Here is a 23,311-nt window from a genome sequence, read left to right as displayed (position 1 = left end):
TGGGTTTATTATACAAATCCCTTGGGTTTATTGATCTAAGGGATCATATTCCTAAGGTTTAATCATATTCAACAGTGGTTAACCATAATCAACCATGGTCCAATGTCGCATTATGACAAGGATTGTCTCAATATGAAAATCAACCATGCTCAACCATTGTCAACTATGGTCAATCATGTGGTTTTAGTATTAATCCCTTGGGTTTACTTTTCCCTTCGGTTGATAATATCAATCCCTTGTGTTAATAATATCAATCATGGTCAACCATGGTCAACCATAACTAACCATGGTGGGATGTCGCATTGTGAAAAAAATTGTCTCCATATAAAAATCATGGACAATCTTTTTTAGCCATGGTCAACCATGGTTGATCGTGGTCAACCATGTGTTATAGAATCAAATATGTTCAACCATGATCAATCGTGGTCAACCATGGTCAATCTTGGGTTTTTGGTATAAATCCCAATCGTTTGTTATTCCTTTGGGTCAAACATAGTGAATCATAGTCAACCATGCTCAAGCATGCTCAAATGTCACTTTGTGACAATGATTGTCTCAATATGAAAATCAACCATGGAAACCATGGTCAACCATGGTCCAACATCACATTATGACAAAATTAATTATTATTATTATTATTATTATTATGTAAAGATGAATTAATTTTTTATTTTTTTTATTTAATTAATTAATATTCATATCATTATTATTTAATAATATTTAATTAGAAAAATATTATTATTGTTTAACAATAATTAACTATTATCATTATTATTAAATTATATAATATTATAACTATAATAATATAATATAATATATCATTATATTATATTATATTATATTATTATATTATTATTATAATAATTATATTATATTTATATTATATTATTATAATAATAATATATTATTATTATTATATTATTATGTTAATAGTATAATAATATAAAAATTTTATAGTATTATTATCATTTATTATTATTATTAATTAATATTATTAATATAATATTCATAAATATATAAGAATATGGTTGTTATTATTTATATAGTTATTAATAATCATAAATAATTGGTCTTTAAAAAAATACATATAACAAATTTTTAATTTAGACTTTTGTGATCCATAATAATTGTAACATCATCTTTTGGAAAAAATCACATAAAAGAGAATCTCGTCAACGCATTTCGAACTAGCCAGTGTGGTTCATCTTCAGGACAAGATGAGGAACCAGATCTAGGCAATGCAATAAATAGATGTAGAGAGCAGCTAACTAGCCGTTAGGGAGTAACAACTAGTTTGACTAAAGGAAAAATTATTAGAATTTAAGATTTGACCAAAAAGATAAAGGGAATTTAATTAAAGAAATTAAATTTATAAAAATGTTATTAAAATAAATTTTTATTAATATTAATAATTAGTATTATAAATCATGTAGTTATATTAAGTTAACTTTACCATTATTAATAAAGTAATTAGTAATAATAATAAAAATAATTAGCCCCTTATAACCATTTATTATTATATCTAATATTCTAAAAACTTATTAATAGGTTTTAAAGATATTCATAACCCTAATTATTAACTAATATATAACTAATTTTAGAATATTATAAGTAATATATATTTGTGGGATTAACAAATATTATTAAAATATTAGGGGGATTAAAAATATTAAAAAAAAAAAGGTAATAAAAAATATATATAAAATAAAAATTTAGGAAGAAAGAGCAGGGATCCAACATTTGTTGATACTTCAGTCATCATCTCCATTCAAATTAACAGGCCTCTTTTCAATTCCTAAGGCCTCCCTAAATTTACGATGATGGAAATAGTCAATCCTAGAAATGACCCTTGCCTCTTCAATGCAGATGTAATGATTGGTTTTTTCCACATGTTCTGCCAAAGTGGAGGAGTGAGACCTTCCATGCTTGATGTCCACAGCATGCTCACAAATCATTTGATTTATTGATCGACCAGTCTCACCAATATAAGGAGTTCCACATGAACATGGAATGATGTAAACACCCTTCCCATCCTTCGGGTTAACCGGATCCTTAACAGAACGAAGAGAAATCTGAATCATGTTGAGGGGCCTAAAATAAGAATGAATCTTATGTTTCTTCAAGATCCTAGTGATTTTATCAGTGGTCCCCTGAATAAAGGGAAGATGAACTCCGGAAGACCAATCTTTGGGATCAATCTTATTCTTAGGACCTTTTTTAGCATTTAGAAAAGCCCTAAAACCTTGGGACCTACTATAACCATTCTTATTAAAAAAAATTAGGAGGTGGGATTTTTCATCTTCGAGGTGGTTTCCACTAGACACTCGTAACACTCGAGTGGCTAAGGTGTTGAGAACACCTAGCTTTTGAGCAGGGAAATGATGGGAACTAGCATGGAGATATTTCTCTGTGTGAGTTTTCTTTCGAAAAGCTTGATGAGAGAAAGAATCGTCATCCTTCTTTGAAATAAGAACATTAAGAAATGCCAGGCTACCATCAACTTCGAATTCCATGGTGAACTTTATGTAAATCGATTGATTATTAAGATGATGGAAAAATAGTTCTAACTTATCTATACTTAATAACAAAATTGAATTTAATAATTCTAATGATAATATTAATATTAATATTAATATTAATAAAAATTTTGAAGTATATAAAAATCCCGAATTTAATAATTTTAATAATAATAATCTTTCTTCTATTCCAATTTCTTTAGATAATATAACCAAGGTTAAAAATGCTTCTTCTTCAAGCAATAAGGTTGTTAATCTTTCCAAATTTTCTTTTGATTCCCATGTTTTTAGTCTTTTAGAAAAAGGTTTAAACTTTGTTGTAGCTCCGAGAAAAATTCTTGTGCATGATATTATTTGTGACATTGAATTCAGGATTAGAGATTTACTCGATTCTACCAAAGATATCATTAGACAGGATTGTGCGGTTATCCTAAGAAAGGTGAAACCCCCTAGGAGCAACCTTAGCAAGCTTGATTTTGAAGCTCTCAAGGCCTTGAACAATAACAAAGACATAGTTGTTCATAAACCCGACAAGGGGGCATAGTTGTTATTCTTAACAAGAAGGATTACCGTGAAAAGATGTTAGATCACCTTTGCAATAGCGAGAGCTACAGAAAGCTTACTAAGAACCCCCTACAAAAGGTTTCTAAAACTGTTGCTCTAGCCATAAAATCTAGTAGCACCATTAGCTCCCTTAGCAAGAAGCTTATCGAGAGAAACCCTCTCACTCCTAGGAACTATGGTCTCCCCAAGATCCATAAGGAAGGGATTCCCCTTCGTCCCATTGTCAATACTATTGGAGGACCGACTTATCTTCTAGTGAAATTTCTTGCTAATAAGCTCAAACCCCTCATTTTCCAGATTGAATCCTTTGTTAAAGATTCGTCATCATTCGTTAACGAGTTGAAGGATTTTAGATTTGATCCCGATGATTAGCTGGTGAGTTTTGATGTGGTCTCCTTATTCATTAATATCAGTATGAATGAGGCCATTGATGTAATCAATCGTATTACTGATCCTGATACTGCTTTTTTAGTTAAAATTTGTCTCACCTCTACTTTCTTTAGTTTCGAAGGTGAATTCTATGAGCAAATCTGCGGTGTGGCTATGGGTTCTCCCCTTTCCCCTATTGTAGCCAATCTCTTCATGGAGGACTTTGAATCCAGGGCTTTGTCTTCTGTCTTTTAACAACCCAAACTTTGGAAAAGGTTTGTGGATGACACTTGTGTCGTTTGGTCGCATGGTAAAGATAATTAGAATTGTTTTTCCATCATCTTAATAATAAATTGAGTTACATAAATTTCACCATGGAATTCGAAGTTGATGGTAGCCTGCCTTTTCTTGATGTTCTTATTTCAAAGAAGGATGACGGTTCTTTCTCTCATCAAGTTTTTCGAAAGAAAACTCACACAGAGCAATATCTCCATGCTAGTTCCCATCATTTCCCTGCTCAAAAGCTAGGTGTTCTCAACACCTTAGCCACTCGGGCGTTACGAGTGTTTGACGAAAATCACCTCGAAGATGAAAAATCCCACCTCCTAAAAGTTTTTGATAAGAATGGTTATAGTAGGTCCCAAGGTCTTAGGGATTTTCTAAATGCTGAAAAAGGTCCTAAGAATAAGATTGGCCCCAAAGATTGGTCTTCTGGAGTTCATCTTCCCTTTATTCAGGGGACCACTGATAAAATCGCTAGGATCTTGAAGAAACATAAGATTCATTCTTCTTTTAGGCCCCTTAACACAATTCAGAGTTCTCTTCGTTCTGTTAAGGACCCGGTTAACCCCAAGGATGGGAAGGGTGTTTACATCATTCCCTGTTCATGTGGAACTCCTTATATTGGTGAGACCAGTCGATCAATAAATCAAAGGATTTGTGAGCATGTTGCGAACATCAAGCATGGAAGGTTTCGCTCCTCCGCTTTGGTAAAACATGTGAAAAAAATAATCGTGAAATCTGCATTGAAGAAGCGAGGGTCATTGCTAGGATTGGCCATTTTCATCATTGTAAATTTAGGGAGGCCTTAGAAATTGAAAAGAGGCTTATTAATTTGAATAGAGGTGATGGCTGGAGTATCAACAAATGCTAGATCCCTGCTCTTTCTTCATATATATATATATATATATATATAAACTTTTCTTCTTTAATATTTTTAATCCATCTAATATTTTAATAATAATATTTGTTAATCCCCAAATCTATATTATTTATAATATTCTAAAATTAGTTATATATTAGTTAATAATTAGGGTTATGAATATCTTTAAAATCTATTAATAATAATAGTTTTTAGAATATTAGATATAATAATGTATAGTTATAAGGGGTTAATTTTTTTTTATATATATTACTAATTATTTTATTAATAATGGTAAAGTTAACTTAATATAATTACATGATTTATAATACTAATTATTAATATTAATAAAAATTTATTTTAATAATATTTTTATAAATTTAATTTTTTTAATTAAATTCCCTTTACCTTTACCTTATTGGGCTAGCTAGTTGCTCTCTATATTTATTTATTGCATTGGCTAGATCTGGTTCCTCATCTTGTTCTGAAAATGAACCACACTGACTGGTTCTAAAAGCCTAGATGAGATTCTCTCTTATGTGATGTTTTCCCAAAAATGCTGTTACAAACACATAATAATTATTAATGCGGTTGCACTATGGTTAATATAAGCCTATCCGAAGATCAACCACATTGGTAAATGTGGTTATGCTAGTTATAAATGATTGAAAAAATTCGGGTTTGAAAAATTCGGGTTTGATAAATTTTTCAGTTTGAAAAAAAAAAACTTCTGAGATAACAGCTCAGATCGAGTCACAGTTTTGACAATCTGAAATTTTAGCTGACAGTGAATTAAACAAATATTAGAAAAAACTTTAGCTATCAAACCATAATCATATTTCCGTATCAGGATCAAACCATAATCATATTTCCGTATCAGTTATGAGAATGGACTTTGGGGAAGGAGGGCATCCAATGTTTGGCCTTATCAACATACAGTTAATCTCAAATGAAGCAATAACGAATGATTCTTATTTATGTCGACAGTGGCTCCCATATCTGCAGAGGATCCACGTCGTCTACAACAGGCGCCTCCATATTGGCGTTTTCATTCTCCTGAAGTGAATAATGCAATATAGACCTTTACCACTTTTTATATTATAATATTATGTCTTTTATCGTGACAATTCCAATATAATCTATTTTAATCAATATCGACTTCTTTTTATGTCAATATCAATCTCCTTTAATTCTTGGCATACTCTTCCCTTTTCTTTATAAATTAATTTACTCATCTAAGACTTTTCCATATATACACTTACTCATCTAAAACTTTTCCATATATACACGATTAACGCTTAAAAATCATAGGTATTAATTGAATTTACAAATACATATATTTAATTTTATTTTTTTAAACAGGAAATTACAACTCTTCCAAATATACAAATTCAGTCATATACACTTCCGAGAATCTATCGCCTGACACCATCGCTATCTCTCCCAAAGACAGAAACTCATCGCATATACATAGATGATAGAAGGATGACAACATTTTAATTTGTTTAACCATCGCCATGTCATTATGGCCGACACACTTAATCCTCGTCTCCCACGAAAATAAAATCAATTTCCTTCTCCACTACCATTCGGGCATTCCACTGGTTGACAGTTCCTTCTTTGCTGTTGACGGAGTTTCTTTTTCTGCTTTCTGGAGCTTCTGTTTCTGCTTATTGCCGGAGATGAGGAATTTTCAGCCACTGGAGGCTTCTCAGCAATAGAAGAAACAAGAGAAACGGCCACATCTTCCACTGGAGGCTTCTTACCAGTTGAGGAATCAGCAAATTGAGCCACATCTTCAACTTCTTGCATTAATTCACAGTTTCTTCTCTGTTGTTGACGGAGCTTCTTTTTCTGCTTTTTAGAGCTTCTCTTTCTGCTTATTTCCTGCGATGTGGAGCTTTCATTCGCTGAAGGCTTCTTCAAGGTGGAAGAATCAAGAAATAGATCCTCACCTTCCTCTGGTACCTTACTTTTATCAACAAAAATAGCAGTTGAAGAATCAGAATATGCAGCCAAATGTTGCGCAGGAGGTTTCTTACCAGTTGAAGAACCCACTGGTGCCTTCATTTTATCAACGCGAATACCAGCCGATTCAAGGTTTACAGCCGAATTTTCTATTGGTACCTTACTTTTGTCAACGCTAATACCAATTGAAGAGTTGGGAGATACAGCCAAATCTTCCAGTGGAAGCTTCTTACCAGTAAAAGAATCAAGAAATACAGCGACATCTTCCACTCGTACCTTAGCCTTATCAACACTACTGTCAGATGAAGAAGCACGATGTACAGACGAATCTTCCACTGGTACCTTAGTTATATCAATGCCAATACGAGTTGAAGAATCAAGAAATGTAGCCAAATTTTCCACTGGCACCTTAGTTTTATCAAGACGAACACCAATATCTGCTGCATATCTCTTTAAAAAGTAAGTTCCAAGCAGCATAAATGCCAGGCCTAGTGAGCTATTAAGCGTATCTCGATGGTCACAGGCGAGACGAGAAGCAGAACGGACGCCATCCATAGCTGCAACTTGCCCACTTCTTCCTGAGGCCATTCTTTTAATAATGTATCCCGTCCTGCAGTATATTGCAAAGTCCTCACAGTTGTTAGAAAACAGATCGTAGTTTCCAAAACCATGTTTATGCAGATACATTGCACGGTGAATGACTTCGTCTGGGGGATCAGACTGTGCAAATGTACATGTTCCTCCTCGGACTTGTGCCAAAAATACAGCTTTACTAACACCATACTCAAATCGATGCACAGGTCCTCCCTCAAGAAAGCAATCTAAACAGGACCAGATCACTCCACTATTTCCATATTGGAGGCCGCAGCTGTCAATAGATCTTGGGCAGCTCAGATGTTGTTTTGGTATTGAAGTAGAGGCAAATGAATTAATTAAACTGACCCCTGCTCCAATTTCTTGACCCGACCCTCTTGTAAAATGGACAACGTCATCATCCCCAACAAAAATCCCTGTGTAGGATCCCAGGGAGCATAAGATGTGAGATGAACTTAAATGGGAAAGCATGCAAAATCCAATTACATTTATTGCAGAACAGCTAAGCAAAGTCATTATGGTAGACGAGAACAATAAAGTTTAAACTACATGGAATCAAAGTGTGGATCCAGGTCAGTTGGATGCCAAAACAGAAATGGCATACAAATTTCAACTAAAAGTAAAATGTTGCAGAGAACGAGCATAACGATAATTGGCAAACAAACCATAACTCAAACATGAGGAAATTAAACACCTGGTAGTTTCTCCAACCTAATTTTATAGATAGAGAGAGATGCCATTGAAACTAGGATAATGTTGAAGTGAACTAAAACCAGCAAACCGAATGGGTTATCACACCATCCATATCCATACAAATGTCGCGGAACCAATTAAAAACAAATGCATTAAAACCCAGAAGAATGTAAAGAGTTCTCAGTAACTATATTGAATGTAAAAGTTATGCTTAATGCGAGGAAATGTACCGTGGTGAGCATATGTGTAAGCTGTCCTCCATGAGTAAACATGGTCGCCAGCTCTAAGATCCCTCCTGTCCACCTCGTTGAAGAGAATGCCCATTTAGATTATATTAAGTGAGCTGGATCAACAAAGTCGGTTGATTGATGGCGCAATGCAGAAGACTCCCCCGTTGTTGAAATAGCAAGCGAACAGCTCCCTGTTGTTAAATAGCAAGCGAACAGCTTTCCGATTTGCAAGACGATGTGGTAAATTTAGGCCTAACCATCGTTTATACATGTATGTCATTTGATGGCGGTGCTAAAGCGTAGTGGGACGACCCACCACCAGGTTCCGCGAAGGGCACGCTTGCTTGCCTTTTCTTGGACTACACGCTATGTTATCACGAGAAATTTCCAAAAGGCGGATACATGATGGAATGGGCACACTAGTGTTTGGAAATTGCCAACCACTTTAGCGTCCAAATGAATTCATGGATCCATGAGTTTCAATTGAAATTGTTAGTTTTGTGTATGTTGAATATGGATATTTTGTAAATAAAATTAGTGTGTAAAAGATTAGTGACATGTGAATGGGCATTGTTGAAAGTAAGGGGTGGATCATATTGACTTATGGTTGAAAGTCTTAGTTATGTGTGTTTCGAATATGGATATTTTCTAAGTAATAGTAGTGTTTGGAAGAATAGCATCATCTGAATGGACATTCTTGAAAGCAATGGTGGATGATAATGAGTTATAGTTAATGTCATGTAGAGGTTACCCATTATCCATTCAGTAGTTGTTGTTTATGTGAACATGTTTTTGTTCATTATTGTAAGGTTTTTTTTTGTATTTGGATATTATGTTTTTCCATATGTTACATGTTTATGGCAGTTATTAAAAAATACTAGTGGATTGTAATGAAAGAGTTGAAATAAGTGATACAACATTGTGAACAACCTCATGGTTGTCATTTTATAGTTGAATAATTGTTTTTGTTAAAGTGATGTAGAAGTATTATTAATATTTGAAATATGTAATTTAATTGTGGAAATTCGTTAGTAGTAGTTTACATGGGAAAGGTTATTGATAATAATATTTAATAAACAAGATTGCATGTAATAGTGGAAGATGAAGCCAAGTGATATACATTAGGTGGAATTAACAGAAAGTGCAATGTTTGTAATGAAGAATGTCTCTTGATCTTCAAACATCCTTTTTCAAGTTTCAATTGAAAAAACAAGTAGCAGATTGTAATGGATGAGGTGAGAAAAGAAATATAATATTGTGAAGAACATTGTGGTTGTCATTCCATATTTGAAGATGCATCGAAATTTGTTGGAGGCATTGAAGACCCAAAGAAGCAGCAATGAACCTGGAAAATGTATATTTTGTTAAAATTTCTAATATGTAAATTAATTGTGGAAATTCATTAGTAATAGTTTGCATGTGAGTTTTGTTAAAATGAAATTGGAATGATGGAAATGAACTTACCTTTGTCATGGGGATTTAAATATTGTTAGTCGAAGATGCAAGGTGAACGATCACATATCGAACACCATTGGAGATTTATGCGTAATTGGAGATGCATATTTTTTTATTTCCATTCTTCCCGTATTTTTCACATTTTGTCACGTTGATGAATGTGGTTGATGTGTTTCAGGGAAGATTTAAACTGTAGTAATAATTGTATAGTTGGACGGAAGCGGTATAATGGTACTGCTGGATTCGGTACCGGAAGAAATCTGTTTTGTATATGTTGCAATGTAAGTATTGATGCCTCAATTTCATCCCAATAGTTATATAGTTGTGCTATTTCTAAGTCCATATGTCCTGTTGCAAAAGAAAGAAAATGTTAATATCAAGTGTATAGAAAATATAATGAAAATGTAATATTTGCAACCATGTATTAATAATGATTAGATTTGTTTATTGTCCAAAGATATGAAACCTTAATAAATAAAAGAAACCTTTTGGTGATGTTAACGTATGGATTGGAGAAGATTGTATGGAGGTGGCATTGAACGGAGAATTTCTTCTGCATGTTTTTTGCAAGCAATGTTTTTGTTGTCCTTCATTTTATTGTAACGATCGAAACTGAATGTGGGGCAAATCCGGAGATCTTGTAGAGAAGGTACTCTTGAAATTGCTCTAAATGTGAGACCCTGGCATTCAATTTTCCCAATGTCAATTGTTGCTTTTAGCAGTGTCATACCTTGAGATTTATGTATTGTTAATGCCCAAGCCATCTTTAGTGGAATTTGCATATGTCCATTTATTTTTATTACTGGAACAGGCAAGTGAGTGAGATTTCTTTCATCCCAAGGAGGCCCGATGCATTTGGGAAAAGCCACGACAACAAATGTTGGAAGTTGTGGAGGTGCAGTTGATTCTTTGTAAAATATGGTTATAATTTCTTTGAGGGAACTGTTAACAAGTCTGGCTGAAACCCAAAGGTTGGAAGTTAGCATCACTTTTTGGCCATTGCATAGTAACACAATTCGCTCAAGCTGCTCGTCTTCTGAGGAAATGTTGGAATATGTGTTGTCATCTTCAACAATGGATCTTAATACGAAAGTGTTTAGTGATTTTATAATTTGCTTATTACGAACTGTTGTTTGAGATTTTGTTGGAAATTGATGCATGGAATCATGGAAGGAATGTATTTCATCTTCTGATAAGAAGGAATCTATGTGCGACATGAGTATGTTGCAGTCATCAATTGTTGGATTTACATTTCTAATGTTCTGGAGGATGTTCCTGAAATTAACCAGGGTGATGTTGTCGCCTTCTTAACGAAATATTGTGTCTAATGTGATGACTGTGTTGAATGTGTTCCACAGTGCGCTTCCATGGCTCGTGCCTGCATATAGAGGTATGTCTTTGATGGGTGGTAACTGGCCGAGATCACCAACCAATATAATGGAACAACCACCGAAAGGAGTGTTTCTTTGCAGTGGAAATGCCTCTTGAAGATGTTCGTCAATATGGCTGAGAAGCTTTGGCCCAATGAAGCTCATTTCATCGATTAGTATGTACCTTATATGCTTGAGTTCTTCTTGGAATTTCGCAAGAGCATTGCCTTCTAAGGGCGTAAGATCCTTTATAGGAAGGTGGAGGGCAGAATGGATTGTCGATGCTTATATGTTGAAGGCGGCAATGCCTATAGGGGTGAGGAGCATGATCAATGAAGGTTTTAGGCTTGCAAGGGTTATGAGCATATCTTTGATGCAACTGATAAGGAGGGATTTTCCTGTACCAGCAGTGCCCTGTATTATCATTCTGAGAGCGGTTAAAATATCCTTCTTAGAAAAATTATTAGAAATAATATTTAGAGCTTTTCTTTGCATTAGAGATAATGTAGTAAGGGTCGTCAGGATATGTTGATGTGTTTGAAGAATGCGTTGGATGGAGCAGCTATTCTTAATGAATTGTATGGCATTATTTTGTAGATCTAATGGGATAGTGGTATGATTCCAGTTATGGTTGTCATCAAAGCCACGAAGGCCAAGCATGTCAAGGTCATTTATGAGGAGCTCGTTTGTAGGGTATAATTGGGAGAGTAATTCCCATTCATTTATTTCCATGGTGTCTGGAGGATTGGCTTCATGAATAATTGAGTTATAATTTGCAACAGATTCAATATCAGATACTATGCGGTTTTGATGCCAAGGTTTGTACAATGGACAAAATGTTTTCCAGTTTGTGATGAATTCTGCAGCAGAATCTCTTATATCTTGTACAATATGGTGAAAGGGTTTGTATAGCATAAGTTCAACTCTACAAAATTCAACATAGCAAGGTTTTGTTGTGGATGGTATGGAGGAGTAGCATGGTATGACCCGAATAATTGCTTTTGCAGGTCAAAGTTTCCATTTGTTTGTTTTACGACGAGGATCATATGACCAGGATCTTGCTACTTCTATAAGTGATGTGGATTCTAGGGTAGATGGGCGTTGGATATATGTTTCTATGACGTGTGGGGATGTAGAAGAGATGGTGTTAGTTTTTGGAAGGCACATATAAATTTTTTGGCTTACATATAAAGAAAAGAATGATCAACTACGCAATCTTAATGGTAATTTTTGCAGCATATGGTAGGTTTCTTGTGCTCCAATGTCACAATCAACAAGGATTTCTGCAAGGAATTTTCGAAATGCAGATGTTGTTAGGTCAGCAATGGGTGAAGCGAGGACAATTCTACATAGCATGTGGTGGAAGCTTTCAGATTTTTTTTTTATGCTTTGGATGCATATTTTGCAATATATTTTTATACAACATGTATGGAGAGTATTGGTTAGCAGTCAACATTTGCATGCCAAATAGGTAGGATGGTAGGGTTATGGGTATTGAGTCGATCATCATTGCGAACAGGGGTGTATGTTTTTTTTCCATTGGAGTCAGTGAATAAGGATGATTTTGGATGTAATTCCCATGGTGCTTTATAGCAACATTCAAATGAGGATCCTTTCTTTCTTAAGCATGTGCTTTCGGTACATTTTGTGTGATGTTCAATGCAATTGATGAATTGTTCATAATCATTGAAAGGATTGGTTATGAAGATTTGCAGCATGGACAATAGACAAGGGTCTTCTGTATTTTTCCGAGCAATTGGTTGGTTTGAAAGCAAAAGGATACAAGGGTTCCAAGCTGAAATATATTTGTCTAAGAATTGCCTAGCAATATCAAATGCTTTTGTGTCTTCCCAATTGAGGCTTTCCATATTAGGTGTATTTTCTATCCAAAGGATACCATGGATGTGTGCAGATCCTCTATGTTTCCATTCATACCTATCAAGTATGCATTTGTGTAAGATAATTTTGTAGTTGATGAGGTATGATGTTTAGAGGGTTAAGAAAGAAATGTGGTAGAATGTGTACCTGTACTAGTAGTCTTTTGTTTGCAAGTGTTTCTCTAAGATAAATTCACAAAATGATGTGAATCTATGGTGCATATATAGTGATGTTAAATGTGGGTTAGATATAATGTTATCGCTTCTCCATTTTTATTGTTTTGCAATATCAGAAGGTTGACATTCGAGCATGACTACATGAAGATCAGGCCATTTTTTATCAGCTGCACTTAATGTGAAGAAGAATGTCGGGAAACTGAGTTGAGATATCATGTATGTTAGTTCATTTTTAGCTTTGTGCCAAAAAAATCTTGTTCCACGTAAAGAGAAATTGAATCACATGACTTTCTATGCCAATTGCTAGTCCGGAAATTGTTCTAATCGGATGTTTAGATCTTGAATAGATGTTGGAAAGCTATCTGCGATGTTCTTTTTCACAAAAATAGAGGTTGTTGCTTGAATGTGATGTCGCATCATGAGATTATATGTGTAATAACGAAAGTGTGGGTGCTTGAGAATCTATTATCGTAGTAACATATGAGATGAAGTGGGTATTCAAGTAACCGCACTGGTTTCATTCTTGCTTGATTTGGCATTGTAGCTCCTATGGGGAAAATGGTGGGGAAAGCCATAGAGAGTAGACCTTCTGTGTTGTATTCATTAATTGGGGATAAGCCAATTGGTGGACATTCAATTGTAGTATCAGAATGGTGGTTGTAAGCATGTAAATAATGGAGTATTTCTTGGATTTCTATATTTGTATTGGGAATAATGGGTATGAATGATGATGTTTGGTGTAGGGATGGGTTTGCAGAATATTTAGTGCGCTCAAGTAGTGGTTCAGGTGAAAGGTGGATAGTTGTTTCTGAGGTATTTGAATGGTGAAGGGAGGAGGAGACATCAGTGGGGATTGCTGGTAAGGGTGTTAGTGTGTTGTTATCAATACGAGGATTCTTATAGTATGGGTCATTTGCCAATTTGTATTTTAATGTAGCGAGAACACGATGTCTACTGACAATGCAATCATAAGCATGATGGTCACTACTATGATGGGTTACAATTAGAATGTCCAAGTCTTCAACAAATCGTGGAAACATGCTTGCGATTTTTGTAATGTCTTGTGGAAAACAAATTGTGTGGCCACTATATTTATATTGGCCACCACGTGCATGTGTTACCTGGAGTATAGGGTTAACCCTAGCAATGAGAATTTCTTCTATTTGTGAAAGAGACGTAAGGACAGCTGGCTGAGGAGCAAGGTCCATGTTGTTTAATATTGAGAACCGATGACCCTTTGTTTTAGACATGCATTTGGAGCAACAATACATTTGGTTCGAATTGCGGATTTGTATTCTAGGATATGATTCAAGACAAATGAAGCATGGGAATTTAGGTGCAAGTTTATCAATCTTTGCACGGAATTCTCGTTGTGCTTGATTAGTGTAAACATTATTGAAAGCATGTGCAAAGGAGGGGTTAGGGCAATGAGGTATGGATATGTTTGTTTGAGAGGTTTGTTGAAAAGATAGAGAGTTTGATAATTGTGAAGGAGGATTGTTTTCGGGGTGGAAATTGGGAAATACGGAGAGGTTTGACGGCCAATGTGAATGTTCACCATACGTTTCAGACAATTAATGTTGGTTTTCCTTCTGCTTTTTGTTTTTTTTTACATTCTGTGACGCCTTTTTTTGCCTCATAAAGCTCACATCGACGTGCATTTATTCGTTCTTTATTTGTTGCATAGTATCTTCGAGCACGTTCATCATTACAAGAAGAAGGCATTTGAAAAAGCTATGGTACCTATAGGAAAGAGAGGGGAAAACATGAATGTTATTTGGAGAGAACAACCATGTTATTGTATAAAAGCGAAAGAGGAGAAACAAATTGAAGTTTTGAATAGCTTTATGTGAATTTTTTATTTGAATAATGTGTTTGAAAGAACATTTAAGTAATTTTCATTTATACATGTAGATAAAGTGTAGTTTTCATTTGGATGTGTAATGTAGTAAGTTACCTCATTTGTTAAAAGAAATAAGATGAAAAGAATGTGAATAAGTGTACATACACAATGCTAGATACAATGGAGGACGAATATTTATTTCAATACTAAATAAGAGAATTTGGAAAGAAGGAATGCAATAGTATATGGTGCAAAATTGTATTTATAACATAAGATAATAGAAACTGTCAGAAAACGAGAAATAGATTTTATGATATCTATCTACGATATTGACATGTTATCAATTGCTTAAAGGATGTTGTTGCATTCCGTTGTGAAATGCAAGTTTTCTTCTTTCATGATAACACATTTCAATCGTGGTATTCCTTTAAATGTTTCTGTCTTCACTAATAGTGTGAAGATATGATCTGTCCATAATGCTTTGGAGGAAATTTCCTTGATTAGATCTAGATCTGAGGATAACAAATAGAAGTCTTTGGCATTATTCCCAAGAATTGTAGATCCCGCATCTTCGAAAGCAATAGTTGAAGCTAATTCACCAGTGTGATCTTGTATGTCGATCTTAAGTAAGTATTTGTAATCACAGTCAGTTACTTTGGTGTTTTATTTTGGGCAAAACCACATGCATGTATTTTGTGGAATAAGTTTTTTCATGCATTTTTTCCCATCAACGATGGACGGGAAAGAAATGTAGTAAAAATTGTCCATCCCAATTTTTATTATTGTACCCTTCAATTGGAAGAATGATGGTTTCTATGAGGAATCCATACTGTAAATATCAACAATTGTTCTTTTTTTGGTTAATGGCCAAAAGGAGCTAAATATCTTGTTGTCAAGGATGTAGAAGCTGCAGTGGAACCTTCTCTTTTAAACCATGACTTTAGTGCATGGGCCTCTTCAATGTCAGGATCTACAAGAATAATAGATCTCGTTGTAGTGCTGACATTTTTTCCATTAAATTCTCCAACACGGGCAGACTTGATTGCAATGATGGGGTTATTTCCTATAGCACATAAGGAGGATATTTCTTGTGATACGGCATCAAAATTTCCTCCCCAAAAGATTGCATCCATGTTATACCCAAACATGTCTTGAAGGTGTAGTGTTTGTTTAGTAACTTCAAAGTCATCTTTTCTACGTATAGTGCACACACTGGAAATGTCAGTGACAATACCAAGAATATCAACAACGGAGTTGAAGTTTGTTGTTCTGATATCATTGATTGATTTTATATTCAATTGCATTGTTGTCTTATGCTTTTTTTCGCTGGCAACATGCTCTATGGTAGATGTTGCATTTAACAAAATTTCCCAGTCATTGTTTAAGTGGTTGTATTGCTTATTAGCCATTCCCACATTCCCTTTAGAGACAATGTAGACATTTCCAAGTTGGATTTTCTCAAAAAAATAATCAACGACATTGTTGAAACAAGTAATATGTATTTCTCCACCTTCTGTATCGAACAGGTCAAAGCCAAACACTTTACCGGGTCTATATTGATTCTGAAATTGTCGAAGAGTTTTCTTCCTTTGAACGTATCCTTTTATGCACCAATTTGAATGGTAAGGGTTTAGTGATTTGATTGGAATTTGGACTGAAATGATGGATGGGGTTGGAGTAGTTGGAAGAGGGCAGTGCCTTTTTGATGAAGGATCTTGGTTCAATGAGGAGAGAGTGTCTTCTTCAAATGTGATCGGGATACTCAAATTTTTTGGATTACCAATTGAGGGTGTAAATGAAGCAGAAATCTCGAAGTTTATTAGCTTTATAGACCTACACGGAAAATGAGAGTCATAAGAATAATTTTTAGAGGAAGTGTTATCGATAAAAATTTTAAAGTTGAAATAAGAAATTTATAACAAACTTACATTGATGGAACAATAGCTGAAGTAGTCCAACTTTTAAGATTTATAACAGAACCCTTTTGTAGCAAGCCTCTTGCTACAAGGTCATCGAAATCTATTGGAAGCATAAGGTGTTTCATATGTGTGCCATCAGAGATGGCAGTGGGATATCGTGGAGTTTAATTTTGCATTGATTGTATGGGTTCAAGTTCAACAATTTGTAAGTATGGTTGAATATGAGTTGATCCAGAGAGCATTGAGAAAATAACATTCTCAGTAAGGTTTGTTGTCATTTTCTGAAAGTAGAGATAACAAAATGAGTATTATACAAAGCAAAACTCATAAATGTGGTTTTCTTCGCGTAATATGTTTAACATTCATTACATTCCTATAACACTACATGAAAATTTATGAACTAAAGGGCAAGAAGCATGTTCAATTTGTTTGTAATTGAGTGGTTATCTAGGCTTGTAAACATAAAAATGAAGATATTTATGACAACAACTTCCATATGATCATTCTCTTTCAAACATAGTTAAAGCTGTAAATTGACAATTTCAGAACCCTACGCATGTTAGAAACAATTAGACAGGCGTAACATACTTAATACTATAAATTGAAAATTTCATAAACTAGTGTATGTTAGAAACATTTCATATGAAAAAATCCTATTAAGGTTGAAACCTAAGCTACGAAATATGTTCTAAATGATATAGTCTCCACGAAATGAAAAGTGGAGAAATGGAATTCAATGCATACCAACATTTCCTTTTCAATAGAAGTAAGATTTGTGCCAAATGCATGGTGTTTCAAATTTTTGTAGTCTACAATCTAATAATTAAGCTATCCAAGACAATTTGCCAATTGTTAAGTAGCAGACAAAGATGTTGCCTGGATGAAATATCATTGAATATTTTAACAAAAAAATGTGTACAAATATTTATAGGCACACTCCTTATACCTCAAGTTTTTTGGTTTCAGCTTTAGCTTTTGAAGTCTGCAGATTTATCCAAGCTTCAATTCTTGCTTCTTCTCGCTGATATCTGAAATTTACAGACAAAGAATAATTATGAAGAATAAGAGGAGAGTGACAGTTTAGCAATAACATAATCATATTATATTGCAAAGTATTGATGAAACCATGGTTAAATCAGTACAAATATTCTCAATGGAAGGAAAGATACAAATATTCTAAATTACTATGAAGAAAATATATTAACAATGTTGTCATTCCTATGACAACTATATTAAAGGGACCTATAATAACATTAATGCAATTCATATGACAACTATGTTAAAAGAATCAATTTCAAATAATACTCTATAACATGAATAGTTGAGCTTGTTGGAAGACATTGCGACATTAATTGGAAGATTATATGACCACATGAAAATTATATGTGAGGGTTATTGATAAAGGTAGAGAAGGATGAGAACATTACAAATGTAAGAAATGGATAATAAAACAAATAATAATATAAAAAATGCATTGCTTTCTAGGATGAAAGAATTTTAACATTAGGTGGGTAGGTATTTTATTCTTTTTCAAATCACGTCACACACATGAAAACCACATTAATTTTGTGTTGGGTATTTCATATTTGTGTTTGGGTATTTTATATTTCTGTTTTGTGTTGTTGCAGCTTGAGAAAATGGTCAACAAAGTGGATTTATTCATATGGAGGACGAAAATCATGAGGAAAGATAGATGGCATGTGACTGAATTAGATCTTTGTCGTGAGGTATAACAGGACTTCAATCATCCCAACTCAGAATTCAATGAATTGTTTGGCCCAAACCTTTCTACCAGTTAAATCAGCAATTGAATTTAGAAAGTAGTAAAAACCTGCCACATTAGACAAGATACTACATTATATATCTCCAGATTAGCAATCTACTTGAATCCTCTATATCTGACCATTTTTGTTTCTACCACTGAGTTGTTTATATTAGCATTTTTCTGCTAACATTTCGTGTATAGTTGTTGTGTATTGAGTCTAGTCTAAACAATAAACAACATTGCACAGAGACTACATCCATAATCCAAACCTTTCTTTCGTTGAACTGTCAAAATAGACCAACCATACCCTATATTGTAATCGAAACTACATATTTCAAAATTTCAGCAAACCATTACTCTATTCTTTTCTAGCAATTGGAAAAGTCTATTAGTTCTGCAAACTCTGATACAAAATTAGCATTACAAATCAATTTTGGAAGTGCCATTACACTTCATAGAAATTTCAACAACGATTTATCATTTCTTCTACCCAGAGATGAGATTGGTAATCAAGCATTGGCTGGAATAATTGACACTGATACCCAAAGGCAAGCCCTTTGTGCTAAATGGATCATTAGATAGTTAAGCATGTTGATGTTCATTGATGGCCATGGACCTTAGAATTGGATTCATTCCAAACAACCAAAATATTAAATTAAGCATGTTGATGCTTACTGACGAATGAAGGCCAATCCATAGATTAACTCAGCGTCCTGGAAGCATAAGTCCAGGATCTCAAGTTGGACAGAAGGTTTCCATTGAACTTGAAAAGACCTATGTTACACAGTCCTTGTTAATTATGGATTGTCCTTACATTATGATCTATGCCATCTAGGTCTCCTTTCTCCCTCTTGTAAAGCATATTTTTGAGCCCTATAAAAAAACTCAAACTACATGGATGTAGATTGAATCCGTTTCCCCTTTACTAGACTCATGGAAATATAATCTAGTAAGAAAAGGTGGAATGAACTCCCTTAACTACCAAAATTACCAAATCCAAATCAAAATACTTGAATATGTTAAAAGACTACCAAGACATCGCAATTGGCTTGTGCAAGGATGAACTTCAAAATTCAATCATCCCAACTCAGAATTCAATGAATTGTTTGGCCCAAAACTTTCTGCCAATTAAATCAACGATTGAATTTAGAAAGTAGTAAAAACCTGCCACATTAAACAAGATACTACATTACATATCTCCAGATTAGCAATCTACTTGAGTCCTCTGTATCTGACCATTTTTGTTTCTACCACTGAGTTGTTTATATTAGCATATTATCTGCTAACATTTCGTGTATAGTTGTTGTCTATTGAATCTAGTCTAAACATTAAACACCAAAATTAGATGTATCATCCTAACTAAGGCTGCAGAATGTACCTAATTTCTATTGATACAACAAAAAAAACTCAAAAACTAGAGGAACTGCATTACAGAAGACAATAGAAATTGTATATTAATACCCATCAGGATCGAACCTTTCAGGACTCATATAAGCATAGGTGCCCACGAAGGAATTGCACTGAGCCAAAGTGTGAGCCAACTCAGTTCTGACAACAAAATGGATTCTCAAACCATTCAAAACAATGTGATTGAATACAGAGTAGAAAATTAGCATGCTAGAATATAGATAAACTTAACCATTTGAATGGAAATAGGAGGAAATAAGGTAAGAGTTGTGAAGCTAGTAAAGCATTTAACCTAAGATAGTTCATTCTATAAATATGTTAAAAGAACATATTTTGATGAGTCATCTGAGGAAACCAAACCTGTTTAAATAAACTCCCATGTTCCCTAAGTATTCTGGGTGGAGAATAATTTTGACTGTGTAAAAATGAGATGAACATAATCATTTGAACCGAAATAGGAGGAAATAAGGCACCAACTCAGTTCTGACAACGAAATGGATTCTCAAACCATTCAAAACAATGTGATCGAATACAAAGTAGACAATTAGCATGCTAGAATATAGATGAACTTAATCATTTGAATCGAAATAGGAGGAAATAAGGTAAGAGTTGTGAAACTAGTAAAGCATTTAGCCTAAGATAGTTCATTTTGTTTATATGTTCAAAGAACTTATTTTGATGAGTCCATCTAAGGAAACCAAACCTGTTTAAATAAACTCCCATGTTCCCTAAGTATCGTGGGTGGAGAATAATTTTGACTGTGTAAAAATGAGATGAACGTAATCATTTGAATCGAAATAGGAGGAAATAAGGCAAGAGCGTTTTTCTGAAAAGAACTGGAGCTTTGTCCTGAGGCATAGTAGAACTAAGGCATAGCATGACTGAATTGGAGCAATGTCCTGAGGTATAGCAAGGTTCTGTTTCTAAACAATGTGATCGAATACAGAGCAAACAATTAGCATGCTAGAATATAAAATGTGTTATATTTGAAATGAAACATAACATAATAACAAAGATAGTATTATGAATGTGATTGAAAATTGGATTCTCAAACTATTCAAAACAATGTGATTGAATGCATAGGAGACAATTAGCATGCTATAATATAGATGAACTTAATATGAGGATTCCATGCCAAAATCCATGCCAAAAACTGATGTCCTTTCTGAAAAGGGTTCTAATCTTTATGGTAGTAATATTTTGAGGTTGTAATATATGTGTTTACTTCTTGCACTTTGATTTTTGCAATTTCACTTTTAACTGTACTTGAAGCTCAAAGGTTACTATTTTACAAGAAGTCCATAAAAGATTTACACTAGTGACTATTTAAAAATGGCCTGGGACAGATTTGGACAAAAATCTATCCATGTTTCTCTAGCTATAAAGAATGACCTACTTCCCCTAATTCATAATAACCATTGTCCTAATAAATTATTCTTAGAATACTTCCTCTTCCCCATATTCCCAAAATAAATAATACTTGTACTTGAGTGACAGACACCAAGTCATTAGAAAATGAAATTATAGGACAATACATTGAGTCTCAGATGTTTCAAATAGGATATATAGCATTCACATCTGGTTAAATATTTGTTGAAGCTAGGATATCCCATAGGTCCTCATTGCCTTTGATCCTTAGTTAAACATTCCCATATTAGTTGTGAAGCTAGTAAAGAATTTAGAATTCCATAAAAGATTTACAATAGTGACTATGTAAAAATGCCCTGGGACAAATTTGGACAAAAATCTATCCGTTTCTCCCAAAGAACAGTCACAGACCCAAATAACTCTCAAAATCTAATGGTTGATCATCTCCCATAGATAGAGGAGAGGAGGATAGGTATAAATTTCATTTCTATGAGAGGAGGATAGGTATAGGGAAGCTCAAGCCAAAGGCAATTTTCCATCAATAGTTTTTATTGGAAACAGAGTATGCAAGGTTCTATTTCTAAACCTAAACCTATTTAAATAAACTCGCATGTTCTTTGAATGTTGTGTTTCTTTTCATGAAAGGAATATCATCATGCATAAATAAATATAGAGGATTATATGGTTAATTGAAAAAATATTACAAGTAAAATAAATATAATTGTATATAAAAAAAATTTGAAAGTATAATAAATTTAAAATTAAAAGAAAATAAAAATATTTTAATTCTAATTATATTTTTTTGGAAATGAGAAATAAGTATATATTTTAAATTTATTTTTACTGTTTTTACAAAAATATAAGTAAATAGAATTATAAATTGGATTATAATTTTATCGAAAACTATCTTTTTTAAATGGTAACTACGAAATCTTTTTCTCCAACAAATTGTAATTCTAAAAAAAATTCATAAATAATTTTAAATTTTAAGATTTTAATAAAAAAAATTAAGTAAACATATAAAAAATAAGATTATATTTTATTTTATTTTTCTTGTTTTTAAATTAAATTTTAAAAAATGATTAAATAAAACATATTTTTGAAATTGATTTTTAATTTCAAAATTTAATAAATAATAAATAAAAGGAATATGTTAGCATTCAACCAGAAGTAAGTATGATGGATATTTTGCTCCTAGAGTGTCAAGGATTGGCTCTCACAATAAAACTACTCCTCCAAAATAAGTTGTTAAAATTATTCCTCCAAAGTAAGTTGTTAATCTGATAAATCTTAATTTCATATTTATTTAAATCTCTTTAAAATATTCACCACCAATGGTTTTTGTAATAGGTGGCCATGAAGTCACCATCTATCGATTGGTTATTTTATAGAGATGAGTTTTGGTAACATGAAAAAAGAGAGAATATTGTAAGCCTCTCTTGAGAATTAATTCTATTTCATTTGATTGGGTTTTGATCTTGTTTTGATTTAGTAAAAAAAAGAAAATTAATATCACTAACCTGTTGAGGTTGCAACGTAACAGAGGTGTGATGGAGCGAGTAATATTTTCTAAAGAAAAAATCATGATCAAGTGTGTCGAATAATGAATAAGGCATTAGAAGAGGTTAAGAAGGGAGAGAGAGAGAGGAGCTGGAGGAGTAAGGGAAAGATGATACAACCGATGGTTTTAATCACCCTTTTCTACATCAATATAGAACTGCAATTGTGTTGTCCACTTTGCGATATTGGTAGTGTAATTTGTTTACATATTTATGCAATGTCGTTATTATGAGTGGCTTAGATACATGTAATTAGATATATTTATATGTTAATGCATTGTTTGTCAAAGTTATATGTTGTGATATTATGATTGTCTTATCTATGTGTAGGTTTTGATCTGGATCTAGCTAAGGGGTCTTCCACCTTCCTACTTTGCGCTCTCCAGCAACATGACACCAAGACTTGAGGTAATAAGTCCTTCTTCCTGCTTTGATTCTCATTTGTTTAACATAAATATGCATGCATCTTTGAGCCAACTTCAGCTAATCTAATAGT

General features: G+C 33.5%; 1 protein-coding gene across 2 annotated transcripts; it reads right to left on the bottom strand.

Annotated features, from left to right (window-relative positions):
* Positions 1-5,897: 5,897 nt before the first annotated feature.
* Positions 5,898-8,295, bottom strand: LOC149265190 (uncharacterized). Of its 2 annotated transcripts, none has more exons than XM_089392193.1 (2): positions 8,076-8,295; positions 5,898-7,568 (listed from the first exon to the last, which is right to left on the bottom strand). In XM_089392193.1, exons 1-2 carry the CDS (start codon positions 8,167-8,169, stop codon positions 6,157-6,159), a joined length of 1,506 nt encoding a protein of 501 aa, XP_089248319.1. In that variant the 5' UTR covers positions 8,170-8,295; the 3' UTR covers positions 5,898-6,156. The 2 variants fall into 2 exon arrangements, with proteins under 2 accessions (XP_089248319.1, XP_089248323.1); XM_089392197.1 differs by lacking the exon at positions 8,076-8,295 and adding an exon at positions 7,847-8,068.
* Positions 8,296-23,311: the final 15,016 nt, after the last annotated feature.

The sequence above is a fragment of the Pinus tabuliformis genome, chromosome 6 (assembly GCF_031772625.1).
Source record: "Pinus tabuliformis cultivar Carrire ecotype Pingquan chromosome 6, CPIR1, whole genome shotgun sequence".
NCBI classification, from domain to species: Eukaryota; Viridiplantae; Streptophyta; class Pinopsida; order Pinales; family Pinaceae; genus Pinus; species Pinus tabuliformis.
This window is presented reverse-complemented; position numbering and strand designations above follow the sequence as displayed.

Excerpts from the sequence above, each read along its gene's own strand:
- LOC149265190 (XM_089392193.1), bottom strand. The coding sequence starts at position 8,169 with ATGGGCATTCTCTTCAACGAGGTGGACAGGAGGGATCTTAGAGCTGGC. Across the intron at positions 7,569-8,075 it reads TTACACATATGCTCACCACG|GGATTTTTGTTGGGGATGAT; the intron begins GTACATTTCCTC and ends GATCCTACACAG.